Source organism: Oryzias melastigma, linkage group LG15 (assembly GCF_002922805.2).
Source record: "Oryzias melastigma strain HK-1 linkage group LG15, ASM292280v2, whole genome shotgun sequence".
NCBI classification, from domain to species: Eukaryota; Metazoa; Chordata; class Actinopteri; order Beloniformes; family Adrianichthyidae; genus Oryzias; species Oryzias melastigma.
The window spans coordinates 28,474,486-28,493,404 of NC_050526.1; the positions used below are offsets into that span (position 1 = coordinate 28,474,486).

The 18,919-nt window shown below is 41.4% G+C and overlaps 1 protein-coding gene across 5 annotated transcripts in view; it reads left to right on the forward strand.

The window, feature by feature from the left end:
- Positions 1-18,919, forward strand: part of fgfr2 (fibroblast growth factor receptor 2) — a 35,482-nt gene that overhangs the window by 14,628 nt on the left and 1,935 nt on the right. For 2 of the 5 annotated variants that reach the window (XM_024296883.2, XM_024296888.2), the window contains 12 exons: positions 195-318; positions 4,446-4,636; positions 5,605-5,749; positions 7,250-7,449; positions 8,360-8,499; positions 10,908-11,029; positions 11,717-11,827; positions 12,266-12,456; positions 13,028-13,150; positions 14,616-14,686; positions 16,790-16,927; positions 18,137-18,242. In XM_024296883.2, the coding sequence (XP_024152651.1) occupies positions 195-318; positions 4,446-4,636; positions 5,605-5,749; positions 7,250-7,449; positions 8,360-8,499; positions 10,908-11,029; positions 11,717-11,827; positions 12,266-12,456; positions 13,028-13,150; positions 14,616-14,686; positions 16,790-16,927; positions 18,137-18,242 (1,662 nt within the window). Of the gene's footprint in view, positions 1-194; positions 319-4,445; positions 4,637-4,852; positions 4,992-5,604; positions 5,750-7,249; positions 7,450-8,359; positions 8,500-10,907; positions 11,030-11,716; positions 11,828-12,265; positions 12,457-13,027; positions 13,151-14,615; positions 14,687-16,789; positions 16,928-18,136; positions 18,243-18,919 lie in introns of all 5 variants that reach the window. The other 3 variants (XM_024296887.2, XM_024296886.2, XM_024296884.2) reach the window with 3 other exon arrangements.

The following is an 18,919-nucleotide window of genomic DNA, read 5'->3' on the forward strand; positions in this document are numbered from 1 at the left end:
GAAATGCTTTAGGTGAAAAAAGACCCAATTCTGTCATTCCTGCAGTCAAGGACTGTCATCACCTTCAAAATTGTTTCCCAGCTTCACAGTTTAAACTGCAGAAAATCCCATCTGCTCTTTTTTTTTTTTTTTTTAATTGAATGACGGAGACCTTTCATGTGTGCTGATCTCACGGCTCCTTGTCTTTGACCCAGGTTCGTTTACAGCACTGGACCCTGCTGATGGAGAGCGTGGTGCCGTCGGACAAGGGCAACTACACCTGCGTGGTGGAGAACGAGCTGGGATCCATCAACCACACCTACACCCTGGACGTAGTGGGTCAGTACAGACACTCGGAGCACACCTGAAGCTGTGGCTGATCTCTGTACGCAGGTGGAGATCAGTCATCGCATGTTTTATGTCTTTAGTTTTAATCAGTCGATGTGTTAAAATGTAGTTATTTTTCAGCTTAAGTAGAAGTCAGCGAATGAATCAATTTTCTTAATTAAGAAATTTTATCAAAAGGTCAATATTTATTTCAACTTAACTAACCAATTAGTCTGACTTGATTGCTTATGGATTCTTTTTAACATTTAATTAAAAACTACAAATATTTAACTGTTTACTCTTTGAGAAGGTGAATTATTGAAAACGTTATTAGATCCCTTAAAGAAAAGCAACAAAGCTACTATTTAACATAAGAGAACCGACTAGGACTAATGAATATAGTTACATTAATATAGTATCTTTTCAAAATAAGAATTATTTGAATTTTTGTATTTATTATAATTTGCCATAACAATGAAACAAATTTACTTGTAGCTTCCATCATTTTATTTGGGGCTTGCTAAATAAAATATTATTTAAAACTACCATTCCATTTGTGGACGTTTTGGAACCGCATTTATATTTATCTGCTCCTTTGTTCCAAGATTTGGACTTTTAAGGTTTCCTTAGAGTGGTAATTATATAAAGATGGTGGTTTGCCGCCTCTCTCTGAGCCCACAGAGGTCCAGTCACCCCCCTTTGACCTTTGGAGCGCTGCATCAGTCTGTGTTTTTCTGCCTGGTCTGCAGAATCAATAGACAGCGGGAACAACAAGTGGAGTGGGATAAAGATAGCAGAGAGCTGTTTGTCTTCGTACGCCAGCTCTGCTCTTTTTTCTGATGTGGACAGCCTTTCCCCTTGGCCTTACTTGGCCCATTTTGAAATCTATCCACTCATATCGGATCTTTTCTTCAGCGGTCGTTCAGATAAACCACTGATAAGTGAGGCAGACGTGACGCTAAAAAGGTCTGGTCCCCCTCCACTCTCCCTCACAGTTATTACAACATTCTTCTGATTTTGTCACCAACTTTCACTGTTCCCGCTTCTCGTTTGTATTGAATCTTTGTGGGGTTGCGCATGCGAGTGGGGGCTCATACAGTGAAACACGTGCTCCCACTCAGAGGCCCCCCGCTCCTGTGAGCTCTGCTTCAGATGCATATTTCTGTTTTTGTTCTGTCTTTACTACAGCACTAAAACCCCTCCGTTCTGCCCCTGCACCCTTTTTCTCCACTCTACAGTGCAGTGGGCAGAGAATGGGGAGGATTTTTGTTCCCTCTCTGTATAAATAACCTGCAGGAAGAGCCAGACTTTACTGGTTCAAACTGGAGTCTGAACGTCTGCAGAAAAACCAGGAAAAGGAACAGACTTTGAGTCTTTTAATCAGATTGTGGCGCCCAGGGAATGAAACACTTTGTTAAAGCTGCATGCCATCCTTTGCCATCATGAAACCCCCCCTCCCCGCTGACCTCAGGGTCTGTGTTTGCCAAACCACCAGGTTACTCAGAGTTCAGTCTTCCATGGGACACCCCAGCAGCACTCTGTTTTATCTTTTCCGTGCTTTGACAACTGTCCTGTGGGTCACTCCTACAACCACTTTATCACTAAATTGAAGACAGGCGCCACAGAGCTTTGATTAGACCTTCTTGGTGATAAGCTAAAAGCAAATGTTCATCCTTACAAATAAAAAAGATTATGGCTGCCAACATGCAAACAGATCCTGAAGTTCATCTTTGAATTCATTTTTCTCTTAACTCTTAAAGTTTTTGAAATCCCTTCATAAAAAGGGAAAAAAGCAATAAAAATACAGTAGTAAACATTATCTGTTCATGCACCAAGTCATTTTGACTTAATAGGAAATCTACCAATAAAACACAAAAAAATTGTTTGAATTTTTTGAGTTTTTAATTAACCTAATTGCATGTAGTTCTTTTTTATTACTGTGACTAAACACAATTGTTTTAAGTAGAAATGACTCTTTTTAAGACAAAAAATTGAACAAATAAGACTCTTTGTGCAAGTTGGTTCATCTTAATAAAACTGGAACTTATTCTTAGAAAATAAATCTATAATTTTGTTTTCAAATTAATAATAATAATTGCCAATTTAAGTCTCTAACATTCATTGAACTTTGAAATAACATCCTTAAAAATGGAACCAAATATTACTGGACTTCTGACTACATTCAGTAAATAAATGCAACTTGAAATTGTATTTAAAATAGCATTTTTTTCTGCTTATTTTTAAAATGAGCTTAAAATAAAAATTCTCATTGAAAAATGTATGAAATAGTTAAATGTTTTGAAACACTGATCAAACTTTGGCTGTAAGTGGATGTTTTCTGAAATCAATTTGAGTTTTTTATGTGTCTTAAATCGAGAATTATCAAGAGTTTGGAACAAAAAGCTTTAGTTTTGACTCACTGTGACGTACCTAAAGCCCACACGCAAACATGTCCATTACATCACTGTGGAGTCTGTCAGGTTAATTTCCAGAGGAAACACCCGCCGGACTCTGAATTACAAAGTTGTTCCAATCATGAACTGATCCTTTTAGGTGCAGGACTAGACCTGGCATTTCATTCTGGAAAATGCTCAGATCTGTCTTCGTTCAATGCCTTATGCCTAGTGAAAAAAACTACAGTCAGAGTGTAGATCCCAACCTGTTTCTGTTTGTAAAGCTGTGAAGGAGGGGGCAGGCTCCTGAAAAATGGGAGTAAACAAGGATAGACAATAAACAAGGCGGACTCTAGGAATGTGCTGGAAGGAGGAGGGAGCTTCAGAGATGGAGGCGGGCTGGTGGGCATCTGTTCTGATATGCTTCAGAGAGATGGAAGATTAAGGCAGACTGACAAAAGTCTCACCAAAACCTGACATTTCGTCTGCTTTCCTTCAGTCTAACCGGTTGTCAGGATCAGCCCCCGACCTACCCTCTACTAACCACCGTGTTGTTTTTGCTGTTGTTTTGGAAAGGCTCTGAAGCCCCTCCGATAGATGTCATTTTCTCTGCAGTGTTTGGGGGCAGTAGGTGGTGGGGGCTGCCAGGCTCTTGTGTTTGAAAGGGGGCATTGTTCCACAGGTCTGGCTCTGTTTGGATACGTAGGTCGAATGTTTACTTGTTAAAAACAATTCCATGAAGGTTTTTCACTTTCAACAGCTCACCAGCCTTTATGGAGAGGTCCCTGCATCCTCCATCTGACATAGACGCACACATCAGATACAAAGAACACAGGAGGACTCTTGACAGTTACTGCCGTCTTTTTTTTTTTTTGATAATCTCTAAAAACAACAACAATAATCGAAGAATTAAACTCTCTTTTTAGTATGTGCTTATCTCTCTCTTGCTCTGCACGAAAAAGATTTGTCCAAATGACCATCATTCCCTTGTTTCATTATTACAATGTCATTTGCAGAAAAAGTTGGACCCCTTTTACCTTTCTGCTATTTGATTTATAACAAATTCTCCCTTCAAAACCCACCAAGTACCCTCTACTCTTCACTAAAATGGACTTCCTTATTCACTTGGCGTAAAATCCACTGATGGCTGTTAACTTACAAAACTCTTCTTGGTCTTTCCTCTCCGTATTTGAGCCAGCTTTTACACACTTACTCCCCCAAGTACAACAGTCGCTCTGGAAAACTGATTCTGTTAACAGTCTTTAAATCAAACTCCTCATTGGGTTCTTTATCCTTTCAGTCCGCATCACCCAGAGAATAATCTACAAAAAGAAAAGAAAATAGACTGGACTCATTTTTTTTTTCAAAAACAGTTTTTATAAGGAGTTTCAATGATCATCTTAAGGAAAAAATTACTTTAACCTAATTTTATGATTCTAATGATTTTAATCATTTTAGTGTGTTTTGACATTTTTTCCCCTGATTTTTGTTTCTTGTAACTCATTTTAGATCCTGCTTTTTTGCAGTAAGTTTAAATAAATAAATAATGAACCAAATGCTAGTTTTTATGTAGTCCCCTGGCCATGGTGTAAAAAAAGCACAAATTCATATACTATATGACCTCACAACATGTAATTACATTATCAATACATTTCTTGCTGAAATTATTTTGTATAAAAATGTTATGGTATTCATATTCAATAAAGTTTTTTTTTAAATGAAGATGTTCATGTTTTCTCCCTGCAGAGCGGTCTCCTCACAGACCAATTCTCCAGGCTGGTCTTCCTGCTAACACCACTGTGCACGTTGGAGAAGATGCCCGCTTTGTGTGCAAGGTTTACAGTGACGCTCAACCTCACATCCAGTGGCTGAAGCACATCACCCAGAACGGCAGTCGCTACGGTCCTGATGGCCACCCCTACGTCAGAGTGCTAAAGGTACGTTCCACCATATTTTCTCTTCTGCTTTCAGCTCCTTCTTTCTTCACTTATGAAGGTTTATCATGTGAACTTGTATACTCTCACATGAGCTGGCTCTTGGCGGTGAACCTGGCTGTGTCCTGCAGGCCCATATCTCTACATCCACGATGCTCGCTCACCTGAATGTCTCTGCTTGTTTGTGTAATGTTCCTAAAATGTGTGTATGGATTTCAGCGTTCAGGCATTAACAGCTCAGACGTGGAGGTGCTCACCCTCACCAACGTCTCTGAGGAAGATGCTGGAGAGTATACCTGTAAAGTCTCCAATTATATTGGGGAGGCCCACCAGTCGGGGTGGCTGACGGTCATCCCAGGTAACCTTTGAGAATTGACTTGCCCTCCCTCCCCCCCAGCGTGGCTCCTTTATTGTCCTCCTTTGGTGGTGCTGGTGGTCTCTTGGTGGTCCCAAGTTTCGGGGATCTTCTCTGTCCTCCAGTGTTACTCCCTTCAGCTGGAATTGGTGCTGCCATGGAAGCACTGGTTGGGCTTGCATACCTTGGCCATCTTTTTTTTTTAAATTTTACTCTTCCATTTGAGTGCAAGCTCCATCCAGATGGTGAAAAGTGCTGTCCATGCTCTCTGTTTGTCCTTGCATGTGTCCACATTGGTGTTTGGATTAGTGGCTCCTGTTGGTAGACTCTTCAGGTGATGGGTGTCTTTTCGTTGTGTTTTTTTTTTTTTTTGGTGTGTTGGTTTTTGCTCTCTTAGGTTTTGATGGTGTATTGGGATCTGTCTTTGTTTTTTTCTCCATCTTCACTCCTCCAGACTGGACCTCAGCGATGGACGCTATTCACCTCCTCTGTTTCCTCTTTTGGTGTTTTGGGTCTCATTTTTGTCTTTCTTTCTCCCTTCTTTCCTCTCCTATCTTGACTCTTTTATTTTTGGACATCTACCTCTATTCCTTTCCTCCTCCTCCTCCTCTCTCAGACCGCAGGTGTTAACACCACAGATAAGGAGATAGAAGTTCTCCATTTGCCCAATGTAACATTTGAGGATGCTGGGGAGTATACGTGCTTGGCGGGTAATTCTATTGGGATCTCCTTTCACACTGCTACTTTGACGGTGCTTCCAGGTATTTAAACTCTAAATACTGTCCTCCTTGTGTTTTTTTCCACCTTTGCCTCTCATGTAAAATTGTTGGGTCAAACCATTTCACTGACTCTTTGGAAGGCAAATCCCCACCTTTAAACTCAATCTGTGGTGCGTAATTATTAGATTATGGCAAAGAACAAGTTCACTGAGCATCAAAGACAACAAATGTAGCTTTACAAATCTTTCTAAAATTAAAAAAAATAATTTGTTGGCATATTACTGATCAGTGTGTCTCAAAACTTCAAAAGAAGCTGAGGATTTGCTTTCCTATTACAAGATTTCAAAAGCACTTTTTCTTTTTTCTGGCTCTGATAATGGACGACTTTAAAAAAATCTTTATTTTATCCTCTTAAAATAAAGATCGAAAGATAAAAGCTCAACATTAGCCGTATGTTGGCTTGACTTTCTCAATTATCAGAGCCAAACCTCATTGTGTTTTAATAATAAAAGTCTCATTTTAATGAATGTGAAGCTCGACAGCTTCATTATAATTCTGTGTAGCTATACTCTTGCTGTAAAGTCTCACTACGGCACCTTTAAAGGGTTTTTTGGACCAGTTGACATCTAACAAACAGGAGAACATTTCCTAGAAGTAAATTCAACCATATCAGATTGGCTGTTTAGTTAACTAAACTAAACTTTGCAGAAACAGACTGACAACCAAAGCATCGTTATCACTGACCACTACTGTCCGGTCCAGTATTTTGAGCGTTTCCATTCTAAAATGGACCCGTTGTAATCGAACTGTTCCCTTTTTTTGGCCCCCGCTGGTTGTTGGTCCATTGAAAATTGGAACAGAACGATTAGGGCGGAGCTACTGTGGTCACAGGATGATTGCCGTAAAGAAAACCAACACCAAGGTTAACAAACATTCAAGCCAGTAATCTTCTCTCAAATAACATTAAATGCTTTGTATATACAAAGTATCAAAAGCCAAATAAAAATGAGCTGCTGGATGACCTCCTTTGTTGTTGATAGCTTTGCTTTTGCTGTAGTTGCACTACTATGACGCAAAGCTGCACAATCTGTCTTCAGCCTTCATATGCCATTACAATAAATTTGAGTGGAAAGGCTCACCTGAATTGCCTGGACCATTCTAAATCGTACCGGTCAGTGGACACGAGGCTATAAAATAATTTTTATAGAGTTCAGACTAAATAACATAAGACACAACTCTGATTTTTGCAACATCATTGTTGCAAGCGTTGTTTGTCTGAGCTTTGCCACAGTTTGCAGATTTAGGTAAACGTGGTCCAGTTACTCAAGTCAAACTCTGAAATATATTTAGACCTTTTATCTCATTTCATTCCTGCTGGATTCCAAAAAACAAGTCTTAAAAAATGTAAACAAGAATGTTTGATTATTCTATTGACCTGTGGATGGTGATTACCTTGAGATTTGAGTCATCTCCGTCCACATTTGTGTGTTTGATGTCCAGACTGTGTCCGTGTGCTCACCGCTTTCCCTTCATGTCACTCAGCCCCTGAGAAATCTCCAGGGCCAATTTCCCCAGACTACGTGGAGATTGCCATATACTGTGCGGGCGTCTTCCTGATCCTGTGCATGGTGGTCATCGTGGTGGTGTGCCGAATGAGGACAACCGCCAAGAAACCGGACTTTAGCGGACAGCCAGCGGTCCACAAACTGACCAAACAACTTCCTCTGCGCCGCCAGGTAACAGAAAGTAGATAAAGAGTTCTAAAGGCATCTAACACCTCTAGAGGAGAAAACACACAAATACTGCACACAATACAGAAATGCAAAAACAGGCGAAAAAAATCAGAAAAACTTTCATTTTAATTTAGTTATTGGTGACTTTTCAAAGTACATGGCAGCTTTATGATTCATTCCACAAAAAACAAAGCTAAGAAAATACTATTATGATAAATACAGAGGACTTGGTATAATTGACCATTACTTTAAGCCCATCCTATTACCTAGTTTAAATATTCTTTGTTTTCTTGACTTTATATGAAGTTTGTGAGACATAAACTTCCTTGATTCCCCATCAAGTCTGAAAGCTCTGCAAAGGTTTGCGTGTAGAAGAAAGATACATTACATTGTAAAATATTTTTATATTTTTCCCAATCTAAAATAAAAATATATTATATCAAATATTTAAAGTGGAAATACAGTAACACCATCTAAAATAAAACATTAAAACATTTTCCCCAAAATCTACAATGGATTTTGGGTTCATGAAAAATGTTTGATCATTTGACCTTCTCTTCTAATAAATGTAGATTTCTTCACTTTATGTTAATGACATGTTAATCCAGAAATAATGTCTGGTTCATCCTGACTAATGTTTTCCCCCAAGTGAAGTCAAAATGCTCTGAAACTACTGGATTAAAATCTGTACAGTGACTGGTTCCTGTGTCAAGGTAAGGTTAGACTAAAGAAATTAAATCACTATTGTTGATTTTTATTTATTTGTTTTTATCTGAAAGACTAAAAACTATTTTGTTCAGATTAATGTGGAAATCTTTGATCACATTTCAAACCTCAAACTCCTCTAGTGATGCCCCTGAGCTCTACCTGATCTTTGAACTTAGACGGTTGTGACCAGCCAGTTTTATTTTTCCTTTAGGTGTCATCTGATTCAAGCTCTTCCATGAACTCTAACACTCCTCTGGTACGGATCACAACGCGTCGAAGTTCTGCCCACGATCTGCCCATCCCGGAATATGACCTCCCGGAGGATCCGCGGTGGGAGTTTTCCCGAGACAGGTGAGGGCTGCCATTTTCTGCTGACTCAGTGTTCTTTTCTGACTCTTCATAAAGCCTTAGTTACAGGTGGATACGGACTGTAAGAGAAAGAGAAAAAGGTCAAACCTGTGTATCAAGGTCATAGACCGCTTAGGAACCCATAGAGAGAAAATATTCATGTCCATTTCTATGTCCATTCTGTGGGTGACATGTCATAGGGAACACTTATGAAACACATTAGGGTAAGTGAGGGTGAATTGGGTGAGACACAAGCATGTCGTACAGTTTTAAATTTTTTCAGCCCCCTTAAATCCTGCAGACTGCACAAAGAGCCCGTGAGTAAGGTTATAATAAAGTGCTCACTCCTTGCCTTCAACTGTTACAAATAAGGAAATTAGACAATCAGTGTAGCTCCTGTATCACGTTTACCTTGTGCATGTAAGATTTGGTAGGTAAGGAACCAGTACTCACACCTTAGTAACAACTAGAGCACCGTACAACAGCATCACTCATACGTCATAAGTGCGTGTAACTTCCATTAGCCTTACAAATACTTTATGATACATTTACCACATGCACGACAACGGTATGTTCCATTTTTATGACGTCCCTTGAGGTGGCCGTTCGGGCCTCAAGGGATCTGAAAGATACACCTGTGCTCCACTTAACACGCAGCTGTTCCTCCCTATGACCCTCCATGGACCCGGCCAGCCCAAAACCCAACAGCACCTGTACGGGCCAATCCCCCGTACGGGTGCATATGACTAAGGCTTTAGTAGAACCTTTTATTTCCCAACATAAATTTAATTTTGTCAATTAAATGTTAAATATGCATTTGGGGCAACCAAACAGCTAATAAATGTATCAGTTACTGTTTACGTGGGATCATAAAACTGCAGTCTGAATTCACTAAGTGGAGGACAATAGCAGCAGCTGAGATAAAGATTCTTGACTCATCTGCTGCAGAGAAACGACCTGCACATGGCCAGTCTCCCCGCCTCATCATTACGGCTGCCACTCTTCACACTCTCACTCAGCTGCGGTCCCTCCACATGCTGCTGTTGGAGGAGAACTAAAGCCCTGCTAATTAGCGGTTAACATTCACAGCTTTCATCTGCATGTTTGGGCTGGGAGTGTTTGGTCTGTCTCATACCAGAAGAGTTAACACAGATGAGGTTTCGGTTAGTCACAGTTACAGCAGCTAGTGATAAGCTTTAGGGTGGATTTAACTGGATGACAAAGGTTAGAGGAGTTTAATACCCAACTGTGGCCTCAAACTTTGAAAGAAAAAAGGGGAAAATCCCAAACTGCGAATGTGAAGCTCTGTCTTTAGTTATTTAGGCTGTAAAAAAAACATCTTGGATCATAAATTTTACCATCAATCTGTGAAAAATTACATCTGATGTCATGCTAGATTCTGTACATGCATGAAAAATGGCATCCCAGTGAAAAGTTTTGATTTTAATTGATGATCTGACCAAGAGGGATGCTTTGTCCAGGTTGAATAAATCTCTGCGCCTCGCTGTTTGGGTCTTTATTACCCGCCTGTCATCCCAGCGCCTGAGGGATTATATTGGGGTTGCAGTACATTAAGGAATGCTATCGGTTGCGGTTGGAGGAAAAATAACATAGATTATGTGTGGCTGGATGAGCAGAATAGTTGCCATTGAGTGAGGCATGTGTGTTTGTGTGTGTGTGTGGACAGATAGGGGATTGTGTTACTACGGCAGGGCGCCGGCCTCAGGCCCGTGGCTTTGCATTGCGCAGTCTGAGTGTTTACACAGCCAGAACACTGGGCCTTTGGGGTGGGAGCAACATGTCAATCAAATGAAAAAAACTCCAGGGTTAACCACTTAGGTCAGGGTCAGGTGGGCGCTACAGGTCATTGGAATAACTGTAAAGAAACACAAGTTGAAACACATTTAATGCTGATTTTGTTGCATTACTAGCAATTAATTTGATCTTAAATTTCCAAGTGGAACTCCATTTAGACCCACCTTTAAATCCAAACAAAGGCAGAATTCCATCTGTCACAGGCTAATGTGTCAGGGCTAAGCTAAGCCCTGTGTAATGACTTGTAAAGAGTGTATACTAGAACATGCCAGGACAGGGTAAACAGTTTAGAAAGGACCGGCTCTCTCAGGCTTTATCAAGTGATTATCGTTGCCATGTCTGCCTTCTTACCTACTACTCTGGCACAGGCTGCAGTCCCAAAGCCAATAAAGCACTCACACAGATGCAATCTGTCTGAAACGCAGCAAGAGTGATGTAGTAAGAAAAAAGATGGGCTGAGGCTGGGAATTTGGCCTAGTGCCTGGTTTCATTTACTCTTTCTCTTCATCTAACCTGTTTATTTCCACAGATCGTTTCAGTTTGCGTTTCAGCAACCAATCAGCTCCCTGTCTTCTTTCCTTGTTTTCTGGTTGCAGGTTGACCCTGGGCAAACCTCTGGGCGAGGGCTGCTTCGGCCAAGTTGTAATGGCAGAAGCCCTTGGCATCGATAAGGACAAACCCAAGGAGGCTGTTACTGTCGCAGTCAAGATGCTGAAAGGTAAGTGGGTCTCCTCTTGTTGCACAATCACAGTGAGGCTGTGTTGTCTTACATCTGCCTTGTGAGTATATTCAGAGCGGTGGGATAAGATGGACACTGCTTCATTGTGTCTTGTGGTAAGGTTTAGGGCATGCTGCAGCTAATTTATGCAGCAATAAGGGTTCAGCAAAGGTGCGAGGTGGAGCCTGGGGCTGTCGTTATTATTCGTTATTGGTGGTTGCTGAGTGACGGCTTGAGGTAGGAGGGTTGGGTAGGTGAGGGTTAGGAGTGGTCACATACCTGACCCCAGAGCAGCAGCTGGCTAAATCTCAGTCAGCACCCGGACAAAGAGGCAAGTCACGCAAGCATTGCTGCTGTGATTAATGAAAGCGGAGGGAGGGGGTGCTGAGCTGCTTTGGGGTTGCATTGTACAGTTTGAGCAGCAGTGAACCCTTAGATTGATTCTTCTTATACATCGACTCCAGTGTGGTAAATGTACAAAATAAGTGAAAACCCAGTTTTTATGACCATCACTACTCTTTTAGTGGTTAAAGCACAGCTTTGCCAAAATAACAAATGATTTGTGTGTCAACACAAATCAACAAAATGCATTGTTGTCTAACTGGACAGCTAATAGGTGAAGGGCAGTTATCGAGTTTCTTTTCTAACTTTTTAGACATTACCCAATAAAACCTCCTCTCTTGTCAGATGATGCCACTGAGAAAGACCTGTCTGACCTCGTGTCAGAGATGGAAATGATGAAGATGATGGGCAAACACAAGAACATCATCAACCTTTTGGGAGCTTGTACACAAGATGGTGAGTTTCAGGAGACTAGTCAAATAGACTATTTGGAATTTGAAATCATATTTTTGTCCAAACTGCTCAGAATCCAGATGTTGGAAAATAAATGGCATACATTTACTGCATGGAATTCTTGTGATATCTGCTGCTTTAATAGTGCATGTATCTGTAGCATTGATGTGACTGTCATATGTACAGTAGATGTTGTTCAGTTCTCAGCCGTTTCCCATGTAGTTGGCTTGAAAATGGGAGAAACTGTTTCCATTGTTGTTACTGAACAATGTAATTACTAAGATGTTTGCTCCTTAGCAGAACATTGGTGCAAATATGTGTCAATTTCAGTCAATTTCCATCTCTGTACATGAAATGTGCTATACAAATAAACTTGCCTTGCCAAAAAGAAATGTTAATGACTTAGTTAAGAAACTAACCAGAGTCTTGTCACACTTACAGGCCCTCTATACGTGATAGTAGAGTATGCCTCCAAAGGTAACCTGAGGGAATACCTCAGAGCCCGACGGCCACCGGGCATGGAATACTCCTATGACATTGCTCGTGTCTCAGACGAACAACTGACCTTTAAGGATCTGGTGTCCTGCACTTATCAGGTGGCACGAGGCATGGAGTACCTCGCATCAAAGAAGGTGAGAAGAAAACGCTTGCCACCACAAACAGGCTGGATTGCGTGTTCAGACAACCCTTTGTGCCAGTGTCGGCCAGTTTGTTCAGGACCGTTTTACGTAGAAAGTATTTGTGCGTCACTGTGGGAACATTGTCCTTCTAAAAACTACTCAGACCCCCTGCCCAATCCTGCATTGTCTCCCGTTTCATGACAAAAGCCTCTCTGTGCAGAAGAGTCGTGAAGTTTTCACAATGGGGTCCAGCCGTGTTAGTCTAATGCCGCCTCACGCTCCCTCTCACTGTTGGAATGTGACAAAGCATTGGAGTTTCACACGCACACGAGTGCCGAGATGCGTACATACGGGGATGCTTCCGCGCTGATGGACAGGCAAGCAGCTAGATATGAGTATGTGAAGAATACACCCATATCTAGGTGTACTCGAGGTTAATGTGGCAGGGAAGGATTATGGGCCAAACACCTTTCCAAATCATGTGTAGTCTCGGTCAATAATTGTTTCTTATGCATCACCTCCGTTTACGTCTTTCTCTCCTTGACCTCGTCTTTTTCTCTGTTTGCTCTTCTTTCCATCCCAGTGTATACACAGGGACCTGGCAGCCAGGAACGTCCTGGTGACAGAGAGCAACGTCATGAAGATTGCTGACTTTGGGCTGGCCAGGGACGTCCACAACATCGACTACTATAAGAAGACCACGAATGTGAGTCCTCAACATGTTTCTTGATGGATATGTATGTTAGGAAGTGGGGCTTGTAACTGTGCGACATCAGTCCGTCTTCTCTGCTGTGTTCCCTCATCGTTCCAGTTTCACTCTTTTCCTCTGCTGGTGTCTTGGCAGAAACAGAGGGTTCCCAGGCAGCCTGTGAATGCAGTTCCTTTGAAGACTGTGTCTTGTTTACCCCCTCTGTTTCTTGTTCTTTTGGTTTCATCGACACTTATACAATTAGCTCAAAGGGGGACACAAAGAAGGGGGAGGGAGCAGCCTAAACATAATTGACATCTCCATAGTGGCCCAGTGGGTTCCCTCTTTCCCACCACAGAGAAGAGCTAGCTTCATATCCTCATTTAATACACAATTGCCCGTCACACTGAGAGCAGCCACGATGACGGGGTGATAAACGCACACTGACGGCTGCTAGTTTAGGGATCACTCTAAATAAAAAAGATGGATCCATTTTTTTAATTGATTTTTTTATGTATACAATCGTTTATGGTGATTTCGTAGTCCTGCTGTTTTGTAGATGTATTTTGTTGCAATCATGCATGATTTTTAATGTGCATTGTGTTCTGCGTCCTGATTGGCTGCAGTAGATCATTGGCCATCAATCTCATCTGTGTTATTTCTCCTGGACAGATTTACATAAGTCTTAAATCGTGAGCAGACCTTTGTTTTCATTCTATAATACTGAACTAATGTTTGTACAAAAGTCAGAACTTTGAGAAAAAAGTGTGAAAATGTTCAATTCTGTCTGAGATAAGTGGATATAGCTTGTAGTGTGGAGTTTGACTGCCCTAAAGTCCCACTCCTATCATCTTTTTATCTATTTTTAAAGCATTCCCAGTGTTTTTTTTTTTTTATTACGATTTGGCAATTTTTATCCAAAATATAAAAAAAAATGTCACTTAGAGCTTAATTTTCTTTACATATGTCACTTCATCGTCAGAAAAATGTTACAAGGACATGTTAAAAACTCAATTTTCATCAGAGTTGGTCTTTGCAACATCTTTAATTAGTGAAATAATTAGGATGGTGACTTTGTGGATTTCACCTATTGCTATTTTTTTTAGTGTTTCGCTCCCATGATAAATGAAGGGACCACTGTATTTGAAACATTAGAGTAGCTTTCCTTGTTCAACAGCTCAGTGTCATGAGATGAGTCTAGCCATCGGGGCTCACATTTATCAACCTTGTCAACCTCGCTTAGATTCACAATCAGTTTTAATGGTATGTGGAGATAAACTCTCCCCTCTGTCTGGGCCTGTTTATCTGTAACAGAGTAAAATGCTGCTCAGGAGTATCTTTTCCTTAGACATCTGCTCATCTTGTGACCCATGTGGAGGCTCCTGTATGTGAGCGAATCATTAAAACAAATTGATGAGAACAGAAATAAAGTCCTCAGGTAATGAGTAGACTTAAGTTAACCCCTGCTTGTGTGTGTCCTCAGGGTCGTCTCCCGGTGAAATGGATGGCTCCAGAGGCTCTCTTTGACCGGGTCTACACACACCAAAGTGATGTGTAAGTACACAACAGTCACACTTTTCAAAATCAATAAAAATCTTTCTACACGCATTGGTAAAAAAGGCGGGTTTCATTTTGCACATTTAGATTGAACGGGTTGTTTTTCTGTAAGGTGAAGGTTTTTGTGGTGCTGCAGTGGACAAAGGTGGCGGGGGGGTGATTGTCTATAGGGGGCCAGTGCTGGCCAGTCTGTGGCAAAAGTGAGGATTTCACGCTAGACTTGGAGCCAATGCCGTGTTACTAATCTGAGCGGCTTCAAAGGACCTGGAAGGAGCTGGAAGCCCACCAGCGCCTCCTCCCTCCTCCGGCCCGGCTCGGAAGTCTCCACACCTTTTTGGGCCTCTACTCACGTTTGAACGGAACCATGCTGGAGCCCTGCGGGGCAGGGTTTCATCCACCCCCCCACCCCAATCTTCCTCTGCTCATTCAGCAACACTTTGAGCATCATTTTGGAGCAGCTCCATGATCAAAATAGCCCCCTCTTCATCTCTGCATTCTTATTTTCATTCATCTGGTATGTGAATTGTTGACCCGTCTCTGTCAACCCCCCTTTCCTTTTTAAGATCAAGAGTTCTGGTTCTAAAAACGGAACAAAGGGAGAACGTCTCTCTTTTTTCTGTCTTTGAGTCTTATGTAGACTGACAGCTTTGTTTGAAGTTTCTGCCGCAGACAATAGCAGCAAAAGTGTGTTGCAATTAGATAAATGCTTTACACGCTGACCTTCAGGATAGGAGGGTGTGTGTGTGTGTTTGCTTCCATATCCTTATGGGGACTTTTGTGGTACCGCACCCCTTTTGAGGACAACTAAAAATGTTTTATATTTTTGGGTATTAGCTGGGATTTGCTGTTAATTAATAAAACCAGCATAAAACAATAGTCTGTTGTAGTTATGGTTTGGGTTGTTGATGTTAGAAAGAAATGTAACCACAAGCATACTGACCCAAATATGTGTGTTTAGGCCATTCCATCTTTGAATTCAGAGAAAATGGTTTGTGCGGTGGTCGTGCTTGTTAGGGTTTGCACAGACATCATGCCTTTCATGTTACACAGAACCAATCAATACGGGGGAGGGGGGGTTAAACAAGGGGGGGCGGTCGTGGGTATGAAGCAGCGCTTGTAGTCCTCTGTACTTCACCTCACTGCTAATTACAATTCATCACTCACTTATTGTAATTGGCTTTTTTCTGTAGCATATACAGGGAGGGGGGGTCTTGGAGCTCAACCAGCGGCCGATCTATACATGACATCAGATTCAATGAATTCCAATGAGACCCAGCCTTTGCTGTTTTGACATGCAGCTTTCTGGTTTTGTGTTTATTTTGTTACTCACGCCTGTCTGCTTGTGGACATGGACTCGCACAAGCCGGCAGATTGACAAGAGCTGAGAGATGGTTACAAAGTGACACAGAAAGGAGAGACAAGAGTGTCAACAAGGACAGAGATACAAAGAACTGATAAAGGACAGAACAAACCTGGTCGGCTGGTTGTGTAAACAGATGAAGAACAGATAGCGCTCACTTTTCACGTCCCGCAAACTAGTTGGACCTCTAAAGTGGCTGAGTATGTGTATGTATGTGTGTGTGTGCATGTTTAGGTTGAAATCTTAAAGCAGCCTTTTTTATTGGCACAAACCAGGCATGCTGTCACTGGAAGATTTATGATTCGAGATGCCTTCATTGCAGACAGAAACACAGCTTGGATTCACTAATATTTAACAACTGGACACCAGGATCAGGAAGCGGTTAATAACTATCAGTCTCTATCTCCATCTCAGCACATCCTTTGTTTTTCTCTCTTTTTTCCGTCATGAGTGGGTCAGTGTTGGCTTTGGTGGGGTGTGATTGAACAATACCAGTTTGTGGGACCAGCAGGCCACTCACAAAGACCATCATTGTGACTATGGTCTGAGTATCTATTGCTTTAGCTTTGCACCACAAGTCACTGCATGGCAAAGAGAGTATTGATTTAATACTTCAGTACTACTGAAGCTACTTCTTACGATACTTTAATTTTACTCACCCTCTGTAGTATCAGTGGAGAAAACAAACATTGTGTCTGTAGGTGTGTAACCAATACATTTGTCATTTGTTTCCACAACAGCTGGTCGTTTGGGGTGCTGATGTGGGAGATCTTCACCCTGGGGGGTTCCCCCTACCCTGGCATTCCTGTGGAAGAGCTTTTTAAGTTGCTCAAAGAGGGCCATCGCATGGACAAGCCTGGAAACTGCACCAATGAACTGTAAGTTTAGCTGTTTTGCAAACAATAACGGGTATTTTTACTGTGAACATATTCCTTGAAGTTTATGTTTTTAGAGGATTGAATATGTGGCAGCTTCTCCATTTTTGGTGCGACACAGACTTTTAAAAAGGCACACCCCTCAAAATTAGGGGGCGGAGCCAATCACCTTGCTCCACCCCCAAGAAGATCCACAAATTTAAAGATGTTCTTAAAAAGTTGCTCTGTTTTACAGCTGTAGAGTAATTCTTAAGCCTCATTTCCACTGAGTGGTTTGTTTTCACAGTGCATGCGTGGTGTCGACCGCTAGCCTGTCATTGTAGTGGGACGACTATAAAAGCAACAACAATGGAGGTCATCCAGCAGCTCATCTTTTACTTGCTTTACTTTTTGTTAATCGTGTATAACAGGAATTAAATGTTTGAAAGAAGATTGCGGGCGGCTAAGAAAAATACAGCCGTAAAGAGGAAAACGGAAACACTAGCTTAGCGCTATATTGGTGCTTTCTAATGTCGTCATCAGCGGGTGGCAGCAGCGACTCCGCCCAACTGTTCTGTTCTATTTTTCCATGGACCTAAACGGATGGGGGTCCCGAAGAGGTACAGGTTGGAACTAGGGGTGTAACAGATCTCAAAACTCACGATTTGGATCATAATTCAGATCAGCGAAAAGTAAAAAAAAAAACAGCAAAAAACAAAAAGATAAAAGCTAAATTAATGTTTGGAAGCACTTCAAAACAAATTTAATAAAACATATTAAGTACTTCACACAAAAGGCTATTTATATATGTAACATCAAAATATTTGCTCATTGAGACCTTTTTATGAAAACAAAACATTTTTAAACTTTGAACACAAAATGCTGAAAGATATAATCAGATTACATTTACATGTCTTGATACCAAATCTACAAAAACTGAGAGAAAAGAATGCTCATGATAGGGTTGAAAGCACCTAATCTATCAGGAGTACCCCTTAAAATATAAATGTTCTCATTCACCTCCCCCCAATGGCCAAATTAAATCATAATTCTGTAATCTGTGATCTGTAATCCCCTGCAGCCCTAGTTGGAAGTGTTTAATGGGTCCATTTAACAATGGAAACGCTCAAAATACCGAACCGTACCGGACTGCTCAGTAGAATTGAGGCTTAGAGGCACCTTTAAGAAACCAGGAAACAATTTTGATGTTATCGTGGTTCTCTTCCCCATCAGGTACATGATGATGAAAGACTGTTGGCACGCCATCTCATCTCAAAGACCCACTTTCAAGCAGCTAGTAGAGGATCTGGATCGGATCCTCAGCCTCAGCACCAACGAGGTGAGTGTGGCTCTGATGGACCTCTTCACATCTCTACTTTTTTGAGTCATTCCTTTGGTCAGGATGTAAAATCTACAGGAATGCTGCTCGAAGTTCATGGAATCTGTTGGTCAGGCCTCTAAGCCAGAGCTAAGTGATATCAGAATGATTCCCTCCTGGATCAGCACAACCACTTAGAAGTTAGCCAACCTTCACATCCTCTCGTCTCCCTGTAATAGCCTGCATGTTTTTTCCTCTCTTGTCTTTTGCGATATCCGCGTATCGACCTGAAAAGAGGCTGTGGACAGAAATCTGTCAAAACTCCTATATTTGGAGCTGGAGCCAAACAGATTTATGCCAAAAAAACAACAACCAGAATTTGAGTCAGAACTTTAAAAAATGTAATAAAGTGCCATTTTCTTGCTTTTTCTCTCCCCCTCCTTTTCCTGTACCCCAAACCGCTGGCAGATGTGGAGAACTTTAGTAATGCGAGCCTTTTTGTGTTGAGCTGGGAAAATGGAAGCCAGTGCTCTTTTTTCTTTTTTTTTTGCAAACTCCTCCTCCAACACTGCTAGTCCCAGTCAAAACCATGAAAATAAGGGGTGTGCTTGTGAAGAAAAAACTTCACAAAACACTGCAGCAAGTGAGAAGTTAATAACGGGATTTTTGGAGGTTTTCTTCATCTTTCTTCATGGCGG